Below are 17,074 nucleotides of genomic sequence, written 5' to 3' on the forward strand. Positions count from 1 at the left end.
GAGGCGAATCACTACGTGACCACGAGGACTTTAAAGTGCATTGGGAATTGGGCATTCCAAATTGGGTGAAAAAAAAAAAAAAAGATCTTTTTGTCATTTTTGGATCTTGACAGCCCATGGTCACTGTATGCTTTCGAGGGAATGGCTTGAGGGTGAGAAAATTATGACATTTTCATTTTTGGGTGAGCTATTCTTTTACCATTTCATAGATTGCAAATATACTTGATTTATTAAGCCTAGATTTACATTGACAGACTTGAATAATAACTGATGATTCTTCTAAAATGCTGCATGCAATCCATCATTGCCTTTTCTGGAACACAACCCACCCATAGATGCGCATAAAATTAAGACATGCTAAGATGAACAGTACTACACAAATGTAATGACCCAAGTATTACTTATGCTATTGTTAATTGCTGTTCACAATCCTTCCTCATTATTCACTACATAATCACAAGCTTGTTTTGCATGTGATTACAGTTATATGTAGTAGCTTCAAGGCACAACCAGTGCTTGTGGAAGTCTTGTTACACTAGAATTGGGCTTAAACGCAGTGCTCTGGGAAATTCAGGGTATTAATAACAATTATTGGCGTCTTTTAGTTTCTACAGACACCTTAAGTGTTGCTTATTGACTGTTGCACTAGATAGAATGTTGCCTATTGATTTTGGTGGAGCAGAAAGAGGTGGCCCGCTCATCCCATATGGGGAGAATTAAGCCCTGCTTGTCACTTAAGACACGTGGGGTTCAACTCCCATTGACTCGGAACACTTCAAACAAGCCCTCGCTGACAAACACTCTCAGCACACTCAATACTCTGAATATGTGAGGGCAACATGCATTAATACAATACAAGAAGGATGTGCATTTTGGAGTGAATTCTTAAAGGCATCACAACCTAAAGTAGAAAATTAAATCACAAGCCCTTGACATTTAATCACGTGCAGGATTTTATTTATAGACATCTACCGTTGAATTTTCTTGATATAAGCAATTACATTTGCACTTGTAAAAACATTAATTCTTGATATCAAAAATGGAATTAGTAGTTTAACTAGTGCAAAACATAATTACTGACATTTGTAACTACGTTTTCACATGTAGAATTTTACAAGCTGGCATTCACTTCTGCTTTAAACACAATTACAGATATCTATAATTAATATCTTACTCATTAAAATTCTCATTTCACAAATCAGCAATGTACTAGTAAAAACAATCATATTTAATATCACAGTTACTACTGCAACTGTCCATTTCTGATATCAACAACTGAATTACAATTAGTAAAAAAGCTCATTTTTGATATTTTCACTAGTGGCAATGCTAATTTCAGACATCTGTAGTGTGACTGAAAGTAGTAAAAAAGCTTTTTAGATATCTATAATTACTTCCCAATTTATTGATATTTGAAATCCATTTCCAGACATCTGAAATAAATCTAACATGTTCAAATACATTTACAGATATCACAGGCATCTGTAATTGCGTTTTAAATCGGTATGAATGACAGATCATTGTGAAACTCTACTAGTGTAAAAGCAGTTACAGATATTAACAATTACGTTTTTTACAAGTTGAAATTCTATTTTTTATATCAAAAATGTTTCTTTCTATGAGTATTTTATAACAAGAATTTACATTTTTACTAGTGCAAATGTAACTACTGATATAAAAATGAGCTCTTTCACTGGCAGTAATTCCATTCCTGATATCAAGAAAAAGCATTTTAACTAATGCAAATGAAAATGTTGATATCTATAATTCATATCGTGCACATGATTAAATGTCGAAAGGGCTTGCGACAAAAAATAGGATTGAGGGCATTGCTAGGTGATAGCTGAGTTATTATTTTTTAATTGCTTTATTTAATGCTTACTTGCAAATGCAAAGGCAAAACTTACAAATGGAAACAGGTTCCATTGTATAAACTGATTTTTGTTTAGACAGAATGCATGACGGCAAAGTGTATAAGGAATGGCATTAATTCATCATTTAAAAATGCTATTAATGCGAGCTGGCTGACTGAACTTGACACATTACTGAAAACGTTCCATTGCCTTCGATGTAATATCTATTGGAATGTACTGTATTAGACACTCATTTATATGAGACATTTTGTATGATTGAATGCACATACAAATATAACCTTTAACTTTTCACAATCACAAACTACACAGAACTATAACAGAAGCACATTGTAAACTTGAACTGCATTACAATTTACACACTGTCAAATCTAGAAACTAAAATTGTGGTAAAAATGTAGCAGATAGAAAATATCTCACGGTATCATTTACATTAAATATAATCAAATAATTCTTCATTTGAAGAAATTCTGGAATATTTCAGTAGTCAAAGGTTTAGCACAGAGCACTAAAGTTATTTCAAGTCTTATCAACGTAAATTAGGCATGAACTAGTTACTGGATTAAATGAAAACATCTTAATTTGAATTCATCTAATGATTTTTAACTTTAAACATCCTTCAAAACAACTATTAGAAGTATAGCAAGCAATCAGTTGTCATTTTTATCAATGTTTTTCCTAAACTCTGGATTATCAGAGTTTACTGGTTTACAGGCCTATTGAGTCTATCAGAACGTTTACATGCACTCTTATTTCATTCGGACTAAAACAATAATTTGTCTTTTTCAAATTTGATGTAAACACTTTAGCCCACCTGAAATCATACCAGTCCGATTAAGCAGTGTTTGACTCACAGACCTAGACAATGTGATTGTAGCTCAGTTTCACACAGCATACACCTAAATCTGACCACAATTAGCCTCGGCTTAGACAGACAGATGAAGACTGGACAGCACACTTGTACTATAGCTTTACTAGCTCTATTGTAATTGCGCATGTACTGTAAACGTACTGAGAAATTGAGAAAAGGTTCAAGAGATTGTTTGGTTTTGGACATAATGTGTTTAAAACAGTTCTGTCGCAACAGATGAGTCTTTTTAGTGACCTTCTCTCCAAAGGTTTCAAGGCACTCTGTGAAATACAGGTAGATCCTGGTACAGGCACTTGCAGAGGCAGAGGCAGAGGCAGGCACACGCTTAAGCTGCAGTTGGTCAGGAAGTGCTTTCTTCTTCTTAATCTGGCTCTTTGACTGTTCACTGTAGGAAGCAAGCACAATGCAGTGGTTTAAAAAACAAAATCCGGTATACTCCGAAGTTCTTCAAAAAATATGAAGTTGCTCTTGAATGAGAAAATAATAATCCAAAAAGAAAAAAGGAAAATCAAGGCACACTTCCAGATCAAAAATATAGTTTAAAAGCCTTTATTGTCGATGACTATAACAATAACAGTTAAAAACAGTGGAGAAATGAGGGCTGCAAACCTACGCGTATCTGCAAAAATGCCTTCTTCAGGGTGCAGCCTACAACACACGAAAGTGACTTAAGAAGTGACTCTCACTTCATTATTGCTAAATTGGGCACACCTGCTCAGAAGAAATCACTAACACACATAATTTAGTGTAAGAAATCCACTAGGTAGAGTATATCTAGGTACTTATATCATAGTAAATGATGTCACAATAAAGAGAGAGAGAAAAAATGTATATATATATATATATATATATATATATATATATATATATATATATATATATATATATATATATACATATATATATATAAAATATAAATTATAACCACAATAGGAAAAATACATCAACTATTTAAAGAAAAGGACTGAAGTCAATTTCTTCATTTAAACCCAGAAAATCCATTGCCTTCATCTGATAAATATAAAATGTTTCTCTTTGTAATAATATTTTTAAACGATCCCCACCTTGTATGTTTTTTCAACTGTTTCTAAAGCTTCCACTATTAGACTATCAAAGCTGCTATTGTGGGCTGCCTGAAAATGTATTACTGTTAATAGGATGCAATGGTTTAATTTTCAAGAACCTGACCATACACAAAGTCATTACTTGTTTCAATTAACCTCAAACAGTAACTATTAAACACTGACATTATCCATCAAATTAAGCAACGCGATCACACAGGAACTCGACATGTTGTCAACGAATGTTCCGGTTCCCTGACATCGACTCAGTTCCGTCAAATTACTAACTTTGCATCAATTCAAATGTGTTTACCTTTTCGTATGGCACTACTGATAGTGTGATAGAGACTCTGGATCTGGTTCCATGGAAACCAGGAAGTAATCGCATTCACATAATCAATGATGAGAGTGATTTGGAGGTTGCATTTTCCCTCTAAGATAAAATTTTTACTCCACTGACAGTAAGGGATAGGGTAAGGTTAGGGTTAAATTAGGGTTGGTTAGGGTTAGGGCATATGGTTAATAAAATATGCATTCCTGTTGATGGTATTACGCCAATCTATGGACATTTCAACCAAAAATTGAAGCTCACGTGCCCATTTGTTCAAACACACTTCCAGCTTTGGCCACTGGGAAAGTGGTTTGAATATCAGTAAGCAAAGACTGACTTAAGCTGAATTTTTAGTGGATGTATAAAGTCAGTTTCCTTAAAGTTTACACAGGTATTGTAATGGACTTTTGAACAAACCCCTAGCCTTACGTATTACTACAGACCTGAATAATATCTCGAATTGTGCAGCTTGTTGGGGAGAAGTGTGCTATTAGTTTTCTAGCAATTTAATTTAAGATTTTTGTCTGGCAGATGATAAAACGGGGAAAAACCCCCCATAGATTTACACTGAAGGAGGGACCAAAGCCATATCTAGCGACCAGAATATCATAGAGACTTAAGGGTGGGCAATTTTGACTTAACAACCATGCAGAACACCCTAGAAACCACATAGCAACCATCCAGAACACACTAGCAGCTGCCTAGTAACATGCTAAAAAATATTTAGAACCATACATCACTTATATTTCCTTCAGAAATTGAAAAAAAAATCTAATTTTCACATGTAAACAAAAAGTTCTGCTTATATTCTATACAAGTAGCAAGTATTGTCTGGCTCTGGTTTCCCCCTCCTCTACTCTTCTTTAAACACATTGAGGGTCTGATCACTGTTGCATACAAGATGAAGGTCAAAGGCTATTGAAGATATCCATGGAAAGTTGCCCAGATATAATGAGCACTCTCTATCTTGAAGAGTTCATCAGGACTTTTAGTGAAGACTTGCGCTCTCTGTGGAAAACAATTCCAGCTTATTAACCAAATAGGTATCCTTTTTTGCACAGCATATCTTAGGCTGCATGTAAATTTCACCCTTTATTAAAAGTGAACATCTCTGGTGTCACAGTTCCCTGTATTCCTTCATTTGTTCACCGCATGTGCCGGACAGCTTAGCATATACAATGGGCTTGTTGGCGACGTCAACAGCATGGCTAATGCGAGACCTTTTGTGCCGCTTAATTCCGGGAAGGATAAACAGGCCCGTGCATGCAAAATTACTCAAACAAAGATCATTAGATGGCAAAATAATCAGCAGTTTGAATAATAATCCACAGTGGTAGACATTATAACTTTTGAGCAAGCGAACAATATAGATGTGGGTTCCATGGGAAACAAGCTTATCAAATAAAGCTCGGTAAATGTGCCCAGAATGAAATGAGTCAATCATTTTAATGTGCGAGAGACGCCCCGAGGAGAACAAATAAGCAATCACCACATCATGCAGGGAGAGCAAATGAACCTGCTGCACAATTAGGCAGGGTCACATTCGGCGAGGGCTGCAAGCACTCGATGCGTTAATGAGCTCTGTGCATGTCAGGGAAAGGCAGATGGAGAGAGAAACAGTGCAAGCCAGAATCAAGCGCCTACAACCACACCACTTATGGTGAAATAGATTTAGTGCTTCATTAAAAGTCAGACTGATATTAAGATAAAGAGTACAAAATGACGTGCCGAAGACGCACGTGGCACCAAATGAGCTCAGCTGCAGGCAACAGGCTGACAGACAGCTAGTAATAAGGGCAGTTAGCAGCAGACAAACACCCAGGTACGCCAGTCTCACCATAAGGCAGGCGAAACAGGCCCCATGGCGCAGGCTTTCAAAGCAAAGTCAAAGTTATTAAGTATTCAATCATATAAAAGGGAGAGGAAGGCGTGAAAGGTTGCAGACCAAAGCACTTTTGCTCCAGTGCATTAAGAGGCTATGCAGCCACTCCAAGACTGCGTGAAAAGAAATAGATTGCCTCCCCAGAAGATGGCAGCTTCTCTGTACCCCCTCCTTTTTTTCTCTTTAATAACTGCAATCTGCTGTGAAAATCTAATCCCAAGTACCATTTACGCTGCACCCAGATAACTTCTGCTTGGAAAAGCGTACAATATGAATATTTCATTCCCCGATATCCAAATAAACATGGCAGGCTTTCCATCAATCAGGGAACGTTGCAAGAAGTGAACTGGAAAGTAGAAATTGCTAATGAATAGCGAGGTTTGGGGGAGGAAAGCATGTCTTGTAAAAGTGACTCTTTTATTTCTCCTCAAAAATGTATGCATTAGTAAAGAAGAAGAAGAAAAAAAACAAGGCCGTAGCTAAGAGCACAGCTATAAACATCTCTACCGATGATCTTGAACAAGGCTTGCCATAAAACATGACCATATTTACCCTCGTCCACCACAGTGGTATAAACTCAGCCATCCATTTTTGATGGAGCGACTGAGGCTATTATAAGTTATTTATCACAACAAATCAAGCAGTGATACTGTTCTTGATTTACTAATAGCTGCATCTACTCATCCAAAGGCTCAAGCCCCTCTTCCTGTCCCTATGCACCCTTACTGTTCCTCTAGGGGCATGAGCAGTTCATCCATATACATTTTGTCTTGTATCTGTAAGTTGTGTGTCAGGTCTCAGCAGATTTGTAAGGCCACACCTGGCCTAAGAGCTCTGGTAATGACACTTAATGAAAGCTGGGAATCCATGCATGCAGAACGAGCCCTGCATGTCATAAATAAACCACACCCTGTGTGAGCATGCTGTTTGATCTCTTATCTATTTATTTGTATTTACTCCTTCTTTCTTAGAATACTGAAGGTATTTGGAGTGTTCGGGAACATTAGCTGAGCTTCACTTAGTTATTGAGTCTTAAGAAATGGGCAGTAAGTGTGTCGTTAGTGTTGTGGTTAAGAGTAAACACGGTTGTGTGCGATGTATAATTGAATTTGATTTGCGGTAGCAAATAGGATGAAGAATTGTAATTCAAATTTGAATCTAAAGAAGTATAACTGAAATGGAATGAAATTCATATAATTGCTTTAAGAGTAGTTTTGAATAATAAATGTGCATTTTTTTGGTGTGAATTACCCATAAACATTTGTTTTCTGATATTTTAAGTTACTCAAAAATACATAAAAAATGCAATTCACACAAAACAATTTCTTGAATACACCTATACTTAAAAAAAAAAAAAACATTTTCATCAAAGTTCAAAGATATTTTTGATATTTTTTCTCAGGGTTAAAGTAAAAAATGTGGTGTAACCATCCGGGGGAAATAATAAAAAAAAAAATATCTCGTGAAAAGCCGAAATTCTTGAAAAAATAAATGTTGGTTTAAGTAGTTTGGAATAAAAAAAATATTTTTATTTCTTAGAAAATAAGCAGTTTGATTTTGTTTTAAAATCTTATTAAATGTTTTTGTTTTTCTTTAATAAATAAAAAAAAAAAAAAAAACTTTTGTCCATTAAATTGAAAAATCTAAAAACGAGTTAACTCATTTAGACCCTCATGATTGTGTGTGAAGTTTCTAAAACACATCGGACATTTTATGAAAAGGCACATTTTGTATAGGTCAAATAGAGTGACCCTAAGAAAACTTGCTCTGCACATGCATCAAGTGCGATGAAGTGTAATCGAGCTTCATATCAAGATAGCGCCTAGAAGACTGCCAGATTTATAGTAAAAAAATGTCCATATAGGTCTGTTCTCACCCAAAACTGATCATATCACTTCAGAAGACATGGATTAAACCACATAAATCTTCTGGATTACCTTTATGCTGCCTTTATGTCCTTTTTTAGGCTTGAGAGTGTTGGACCCATTGACTTGCATTGGATGGATATATTCACATCATATATCCATCAAAATATCTTTGTTTACATTCCCCAGAATAAAGAATGTCATACAAGTTTGAGATGGCATTAGGGTGAGTAAATGAGAGAATGAGAGAATTATCATCTTTGGGTGAACTATTCCTTTAAACATGCAACCTTGTGCCTTGCATGACTAGTCAAGAGAGTCATGGTCTGTGGTGCAATTAAATACTTGCTTCAGTGGCTCTTCAACTTTTCTTAATCTAAAATTTTGTAAGTAGCATAACTCAGTAAAGTCAGGCCCAGAGCAGGTCACTGACTTTCTTGCTCTTTCCCCACCATTAATAATGGAATAAGATGGGATGTGGGGCAGGTTCTGGACCTTGAGAACATACAGGGAGGAAAATTGATTCAACCCCACAGAAAGGGCTCATCAGTACAGTCAACACCTCAGACTGGCAGATCCAGCCCTCGGCCTCCACCATGCCAAAAGTTCCTCAAATCATCTCTAAACTTTTCCTTTCCAATTTCACAAGTGTAAATCACATCAAAACCTATTACAGAAGATAAGCCTTTACCTACAGAGCTGGATCACTCCACAGCGAGAAGACAGACACTCCAGAATGAGATGGATAATGGTGACACAGACCTTCACTCTGGTTATAGGACACCTTTTTCTCTGCATCTGATAGAAATACCTACCAAATCACAACAAAGAAGGTCTCGCCGATGCTAGGTATGAGAGTATGGGATAACAGAGAAGAGGAGACATAGAGGAAGAGAGAAAATAATGAAAGGGGGAGATGTAATAGGAAATGGCCAGCATTGGGTCATTTTGGATGAACAAGAGGAGTAGAGGAAAAATCAGACTGGACTGGTGATTTGAGGGTTAACATTCAAATAAGACTTGTTTGGTTGGAACGGCACATGGCACCACCTGTTAGCCACAAAAATGAATGTTAGAAATCCACCAAGTGAAGACTATAAAAACTATTGCAAAAATGTCCACACTAATCCGTTCAAGTTTGGCATGTGCAATTCCCAATAATCTTTTCGTGGTGCAGTTACTCGCCTCAATCTAGGTGGCAGAGGACCTATCTCAGTGTCCTCAACTTCTGAGACAGTCAGCCGTGCATCTGATCACGTGACTTGCTGAGTGCATGTGGAGGCTTGCGCTATACACTATGGCATCCATGCACAACTCACCACGCACACCAACAAGAGCGAGAACCACTACATAGTGACTATGAGGAAGGTAACCTATGTTGCTCTACCCACCCTAGCAACCAGGCCAATTGGTTGCTTAGGAAGCCTGGCTGTAGTCACTCAGCACACCCTAGATTCGAACTCAGGACTCCAGGGATGGTAGCAGTGTTGGAGAGTAGCTAACTACAAGTAGCGACACTACTAATTTAACTAATTTTTCAGTAGCTTGACAGTAGCTCAGCTGCTTTTAAAACAGTGTAACTTGACAGTAGTGAACTACTTTGTCCAGCAAGTACCAGTGTAGCATGACCAAATGCTACATCATATTTTGGTCAGATTATAACTAATAGCCTTCTTTATTCCTTAGAAGCCAAACTTCTACCGGCAAAACGTCTAACGAATTTGCATTGTATTCTGGCTGCTGCTCAGAATCAGGCTTCTTCTTCTTCTGTAATGGCAGACCACAAACTAAAATAGTGCATTATCGCCATCTACTGTTAAATCAGGCAGCTTATTACAGCTCACTTAGATAAGAAGAGACTATCTGATGGTTATGTAAAGGGATGAACCACACACAGTTTGTTTTTACATTTACAAGACGTACAGGGGCGGGTAAATCTGAAAATGATAAAAGAAAACCATTCTATTTTATGAATCAAAGAATGTTTCAGACACTTTGTTGTTAATAGACAACACAACAGAAAAATTACCTTTACTTTTTTTAATAAATGATTGGAAGTATCGATATTTCAAGTTCGACACACACATCCTTATTATCCATGATGCAGTAAGAAATGGCGGCAGAATGGGAAGATGGCCTTTTTTATCCAAGTTCATGTCTCTTAAAGAATCGAACAGTAAAGGTTACACCTTTATGCAAACCAAAGATTAAAACATTGTCTGTGTTGAAGACTTTAAGCTCAAATTTAAGGACACACATACAGGTGAGTAATGCTAGTCCTCATTTATTAAATTGATTAACTAGCCTGCTATATTGCACACTATTTAAAATGTTTTAATTATAATGATGATGATTATTTTTGTTATTATTATTACTGGTTTGATTGTAACATTGTAAAAACAATTGCCTCATTAAGTAGCTTCAACGTAGCTAGCTACTTTTTGATGGTAACTTGTAGTGTAGCTAACTACTTTTCCAAAAGGGTAGCTTGACTGTAGCTTAACTACGAGTAGCTTTTCAAACTACAGTTTAAAAGTAGCGTAACCAACACTGGGTGGTAGACAGTGTCTTTGCTCACTGAGCAACCTAGGCCCTAGTTTTCAGTTTTCTAATGTCATCGTTTTCCAAAGTATGCGGTTTTCAAAAGTCCTCCATTTTCATGGAGGAAATCGCCATTACAGTGTGAATGAGAGGCGTAAACATAGCTAAATCAGTATGTTTTTTTATTTTTATTTTTTTTTATGAAAATTGATTAGTGTGGTCATGGCCTAAAATGTGAGAGTTCATTGATACCGATCCTGTTCTTGCATTAAAAAAAGCTAGACGCAGACAACTTTAAAAGTTCTATTAACTTGACATGGCATCTTAAAAACGCGTCACTCATATACGATGATGCAATCGAGTTGGTCTCCCTATACTCTCAAAATACTTATATATTTGTATATATTAGGGATGCCCCATTACCGATACTGGATTTGGAATTGGGCTCAATACCGCGCTCATGCACTTGTACTCGTACGCATAAAAAATGCTCCGATACCATCCGACATACGAATGTCATTATGTAAACATTCAGATAACTAATTAAAATCACGTTATGTCCTAGTGGGATTATTTAACTGCAAAAGCTGCGATTTAATGAGATAAATATCTAGTTTACATGTGCTGCATGCTTCAAATTTGAGTTCTTGTGAATGTGTGGAGCCGGTGTTGTGCTGACATAAAGACACAACGTGCTCATACCTTTCAGAGCTCCTTGACTCATATACAGAAAACACAATCATGTGTTAGCAGAGCACTAATTCACTTTGAAGCGTGAGGAACATACGTACAGACTACATATTTATTTAAAAATCACTTTAAATTACATAGCGACCGGCCTTTCCAGACTGAGAAGCTACCTTCATAGCAACACATAAACACTTCAAAATAAAAGCTCCATCAAAATAAATGCTGAATTTAAAGCGAAAAATGTACGACAGAAATAGGTCACTACTGTATGTAGTTATGTACTATTCCTGGTAATACAGTCAATAGTAATTGTAGTATATTTAAGTAACACATCTGTGATGCTCTGTTATGCAGCAGTTTATTTGACAAAATATAACTCCAATGTTGTGTTTTGGATTGTGCTGTAAGGTTTTGTATAAAAGCACATAAAATACAATATTATGTTGAGAATGAATTGTTATATTTTCATTTGATTAAAGTTTTAATGAATTCATTTATTTAAACACCATTTTGATGAGAAAAAAAAATGAAATAAACCATTGATATGGAATTTCAGAAAAAATAAAACAAAAAAACAGGTATCAGACTCGGTATAGGCGAGTACCAAAAAGGAAGCATCGGTACTCGTACTTGTTTAAAAAAAATACAAAATAAAAAATGGTATAAGGACATACCTAGTATATATCTAAATACAGCATTTTGCAATAAACGTAAAATATATTATTTCTATACTAATAATTAACAATTTAAAATCAATAGTTTTATATTTTTACATGTTTTTAATTCAGTTATGTTATTTGTAATGATTAATGGGATTGTAGTTCACACCCTCATGAAAAACATAAGGTCCACAGTCCTGTACCTTTGTCTTTTTGTCCGATTTAAAAAAAAAATACTTTTTTGTTTCAAATCAAAGTTTGTAATGCTGTGATTCACCTCGGAGCTGGTTTGTTTGGTTCGTGGCTAAGAACTCTTTCATGAAGGATTTTATGAAATCCCTATGGAAAAACACTTCCGGATCCAAGATGGCTGTAAAGGAAGGCAGGCACTGTTGTGCTCTATTTTTGATTGTGATGTATGTATGTATGTTTAGTGGCTGTATTGCAGTATGTAAATACGCTGTGCTTGATTACGTTTGGAGGCTGTGTGCTGGAATATATTTAAAGGCTGTGTGCTTGAGTTTTACCATCAGTTTTTCTGCTTCCATTCCCTCCATTTCCAGCTCAGCTTTCAGCTTCCTGATTTCCCCCTGTAGACTCTTTACATTCTCCTGAAGGTGACTGAGTGCAAACAGGACAAACATTACAGTTTAATCCCATTTCACATACATGCACACTCACTCTACCTTTGCGAGCACATTCCCTGCTACTTGGACCTAAAATCCATGTTTGTACACACTCCAAGCTGAGAGGAACGGAAACGGCTTTGGACAGGGTGAGCAGGGCTTACTCTCTGTCAGCTGTCAGGTGGATGATCGTCCTGCTCTGGTCTTTGATCTTGAGTGCCAGTTTCTCATTAGTGTTCCTGGAGAGGAGCAGAGGCAGAGATAATGGGCTGCAGTGAGAAAGCTGCGAGCTGCAGTCACAATGAACCACGATGCTGAATGATAATGATACGGCCATTATAACAGTGCCTCCGTCTGGATGCAAAAGTTCTTATACACCACAGACACTTTCTATACTCCTAATATTTATATACAGGTTCGAAAAGGGACGAGGCACTGTAACATTATGTACATTATTCCTGCTTATTGCATGACTACTTACCAAATAAACAAATAAATGGATGATAAAAATTTATTTGAGTTGAAATTATTATATTACATGAGAAGAGACCATGGAGTGATACAAGAGATATGAAACTAGCACAGCTACAGTATGTAGGAAATCGGTTGCCTGTAACAACGGTCAGTTATACAGTATAAAAATATTTGGCAGTAGATTTCTGTGATTGACCGATCAGGATCAAGTATTCAATGTCACCAAGACAAATTCCTTGTATGTGTAAGCATATTTGGCAATAAAGCTCATTCTGATTCTGATTCTGATATAGTAATGTGTGATTAACTTACCACCCTTTCAAAAAACAAAAAAATATGTGCATTGTAGTGGCGGTACCTTGGTACAGAGATACATACTATAGTATCAGATGGTGTATATATATATATATATATATATATATATATATATATATATATATATATATATATATATATATATATTATATACAGGTGCATCTCAATAAATTAGAATGTCGTGGAAAAGTTCATTTATTTCAGTAATTCAACTCAAATTGTGAAACTCGTGTATTAAATAAATTCAATGCACACAGACTGAAGTAGTTTAAGTCTTTGGTTCTTTTAATTGTGATGATTTTGGCTCACATTTAACAAAAACCCACCAATTCACTATCTCAAAAAATTAGAATATGGTGACATGCCAATCAGCTAATCAACTCAAAACACCTGCAAAGGTTTCCTGAGCCTTCAAAATGGTCTCTTAGTTTGGTTCACTAGGCTACACAATCATGGGGAAGACTGCTGATCTGACAGATCAATCATTGACACCCTTCACAAGGAGGGTAAGCCACAAACATTCATTGCCAAAGAAGCTGGCTGTTCACAGAGTGCTGTATCCAAGCATGTTAACAGAAAGTTGAGTGCAAGGAAAACGTGTGGAAGAAAAAGATGCACAACCAACCGAGCCTTATGAGGATTGTCAAGCAAATTCGATTCAAGAATTTGGGTGAACTTCACAAGGAATGGACTGAGGCTGGGGTCAAGGCATCAAGAGCCACCACACACAGACGTGTCAAGGAATTTGGCTACAGTTGTTGTATTCCTCTTGTTAAGCCACTCCTGAACCACAGACAACGTCAGAGGCATCTTACCTGGGCTAAGGAGAAGAAGAACTGGACTGCTGCCCAGTGTTCCAAAGTCCTCTTTTCAGATGAGAGCAAGTTTTGTATTTCATTTGGAAACCAAGGTCCTAGAGTCTGGAGGAAGGGTGGAGAAGCTCATAGCCCAAGTTGCTTGAAGTCCAGTGTTAAGTTTCCACAGTCTGTGATGATTTGGGGTGCAATGTCATCTGCTGGTGTTGGTCCATTGTGTTTTTTGAAAACCAAAGTCACTGCACCCGTTTACCAAGAAATTTTGGAGCACTTCATGCTTCCTTCTGCTGACCAGCTTTTTAAAGATGCTGATTTCATTTTCCAGCAGGATTTGGCACCTGCCCACACTGCCAAAAGCACCAAAAGTTGATTAAATGACCATGGTGTTGGTGTGCTTGACTGGCCAGCAAACTCACCAGACCTGAACCCCATAGAGAATCTATGGGGTATTGTCAAGAGGAAAATGAGAAACAAGAGACCAAAAAATGCAGATGAGCTGAAGGCCACTGTCAAAGAAACCTGGGCTTCCATACCACCTCGGCAGTGCCACAAACTGATCACCTCCATGCCACGCCAAATTGAGGCAGTAATTAAAGCAAAAGGAGCCCCTACCAAGTATTGAGTACATATACAGTAAATGAACATACTTTCCAGAAGGCCAACAATTCACTAAAAATGTTTTTTTTATTGGTCTTATGATGTATTCTAATTTTTTGAGATAGTGAATTGGTGGGTTTTTGTTAAATATGAGCCAAAATCATCACAATTAAAAGAACCAAAGACTTAAACTACTTCAGTCTGTGTGCATTGAATTTATTTAATACACGAGTTTCACAATTTGAGTTGAATTACTGAAATAAATGAACTTTTCCACGACATTCTAATTTATTGAGATGCACCTGTATATACACACCATGCTACTGAATGATTACCATATTCACAAACTATGATATTTACATAGTACTCCAAGGTCCTTCAATTAATTCCATTGGATTATCATGGTAAATGCTTTAATGGTATTACCATGGTAATTTTTTGATAGTGCATTATGTTGTAGTCTTACTTTTGCTCCTTCACCCATTGGTTCACATTGGTCACGACCAGCTCACTTTCCCTGTGCAGGCGAGAGCTGTCACTCCGTGCGTCACCTAAGCATTGCCTCAAAACATCCACTTCACAAACAGCTGCACTGTACTTCTGATCTACAGCGTTCATCTGTGAGTACAGAGTCTCAACCTGCACAAAAAGAGATACAAATATACATCAATAATATAAATCAGTGGTGTTTAACTGGTATTGCTTCAGAACCCAGATTTTACAATCAACATCAAGTGATGACCCAAAAAAGTACCAGCAGATAAAGGATAAAATAATAAAATGTCCTTAAATTACCTTAATATTACCATTAACTGCATAGGCCCAATAATATGCAAAATTATTAAAGGGATAGATCACCTAAAAATGAAAATTATCTCATCATTTACTCACCCTGATGGCATCCCAGATGTGCATGACTCTCTTTCTTCTGCAGAAAACAAACAAGTTTATTTAGAAGAATATTTCAACTCTTTAGGTCCATACAATGCAAGTGAATTGTGACCAGAAATTTGAAGCTCCAAAAAGCACATAAGGCAGCATAAAGGTTACCCATATGACTTCAGTAGTTTAATCCATGTCTTCTTAAGTGATCTAATCGGTTTTGGGCGAGAACAGCTTATTTTTTCACTGTACATCTTGCCATAGCAGTCTCTAGGCACGATCATGATTTCAAGCTTGATTACACTTCCTAGTGCTTGACACTTGCGCCAAGCGCTAGATGGCGCTAGGAAGTGTAATCAAGCTTTAAATAATGATCGCCAAAGGAGACTGCTGATGTCACAATTTATAGTGAAGGAGTTACATTTTGGTCTGTTCTCACCCAAAACCAGTTGGAATCACCAAGACATGGATTAAACCACTGGAGTCATATGGATTATTTTTATGCTGCCTTTATGTGCTTTTTGGAGCTTCGAATTTTTGGTTACCATTCACTTTCATTGTGTGGACCTACAAAGCTGAATATTTTTCTAAAAATCTTTGTTTGAGTTCTGCAGAAGAAAAAAAGTAATACACATCTGGGATGGCATGAGGGTGAGTAAATAATGAGATAATTTTCATTTTTTGGTGAACTATTTCTTTAACATGACATAAGCTGAATAAGACAATTACTATTTTGTAAATGAATTAATAACATCACTCAGTGCCAAATACTGTATTAGTATTAGCCATATTAAATTAAAAAATGAATTAGCACACAAATACAGTAGTTTTATATCGCCTTTTTGGTTGCATTCTCTCCTCCCTTTTAAAAATTGATAAGCCTGTTTATTTATCAAACTATACATAGTTATACAGTTAGTTTAACCATTTTATTAATTGCATTTAGCATTGTTCTTTCCTGCTGTCCACAGCCCTATTAGAACAGACCCACCAGCTGAGAACCATAAATGTTGGGATAATCTGACTGACCTGAGTTACTTTAGCCTGGTAGTTTTCTCTAAGAGAAGCCACCTCAATCTTCAGCAAGAGTACCTCCTCTTCTCTGGACTGCAGGGCTGCCATCTGCTGCTGTGCCCACTGCTGTGAACGTGCTAGCTGGGTATGCAGCTCCGTCAGTAACACCTCAGACGCCCGAGCCTTAAGAAAAAGAGAAATGTTTACACATGAAAGGTGAGATGTGCAATTTTTTCAATGTTGAATTATTTGCTCCTATACTAGTTTAATGTGCAGAACAACTATAAAAGTGGCACTATCGAAACATCAACATCAAATTCTGGCTCATCCAAAGGCATGAGTTTGGGGCAGGACTACCCAAACAGTTTGGTCATTATTTTTGCAAGTCTGTATGGATGTTGAGGCAGTCTCAATATAGTCTGTATGCTTTATAGTGGTGTAAATTGTATAATAAGGTGAGCATCATTATCACTATTGCTCATACTTTTTAAAACCACATACTGAGACATACTGTACTGTACATACAGTGTTGCCAGTGGTGCCGGTATTACACACTTCACCTTTAAAGATTTTGGATGTC

At 36.7% G+C, this 17,074-nt stretch overlaps 1 protein-coding gene across 1 annotated transcript; it reads right to left on the minus strand.

Moving 5' to 3' along the window:
* Positions 1-1,925: 1,925 nt before the first annotated feature.
* Positions 1,926-16,617, minus strand: LOC127415738 (polyamine-modulated factor 1-binding protein 1). Its single transcript, XM_051654610.1, has 5 exons — positions 16,510-16,617; positions 15,065-15,237; positions 12,562-12,636; positions 12,299-12,392; positions 1,926-3,127 (listed from the first exon to the last, which is right to left on the minus strand). Exons 1-5 carry the CDS (start codon positions 16,600-16,602, stop codon positions 3,125-3,127), a joined length of 438 nt encoding a protein of 145 aa, XP_051510570.1. The 5' UTR covers positions 16,603-16,617; the 3' UTR covers positions 1,926-3,124.
* Positions 16,618-17,074: the final 457 nt, after the last annotated feature.

Source organism: Myxocyprinus asiaticus, chromosome 2 (genome assembly GCF_019703515.2).
Source record: "Myxocyprinus asiaticus isolate MX2 ecotype Aquarium Trade chromosome 2, UBuf_Myxa_2, whole genome shotgun sequence".
In the NCBI taxonomy this organism is placed as follows: domain Eukaryota; kingdom Metazoa; phylum Chordata; class Actinopteri; order Cypriniformes; family Catostomidae; genus Myxocyprinus; species Myxocyprinus asiaticus.

Excerpts from the sequence above, each read along its gene's own strand:
- LOC127415738 (XM_051654610.1), bottom strand. The coding sequence starts at position 16,602 with ATGGCAGCCCTGCAGTCCAGAGAAGAGGAGGTACTCTTGCTGAAGATT. Across the intron at positions 15,238-16,509 it reads ACCAGGCTAAAGTAACTCAG|GTTGAGACTCTGTACTCACA; the intron begins GTCAGTCAGATT and ends CTTTTTGTGCAG. Across the intron at positions 12,393-12,561 it reads CACCTGACAGCTGACAGAGA|TCACCTTCAGGAGAATGTAA; the intron begins GTAAGCCCTGCT and ends GTTTGCACTCAG.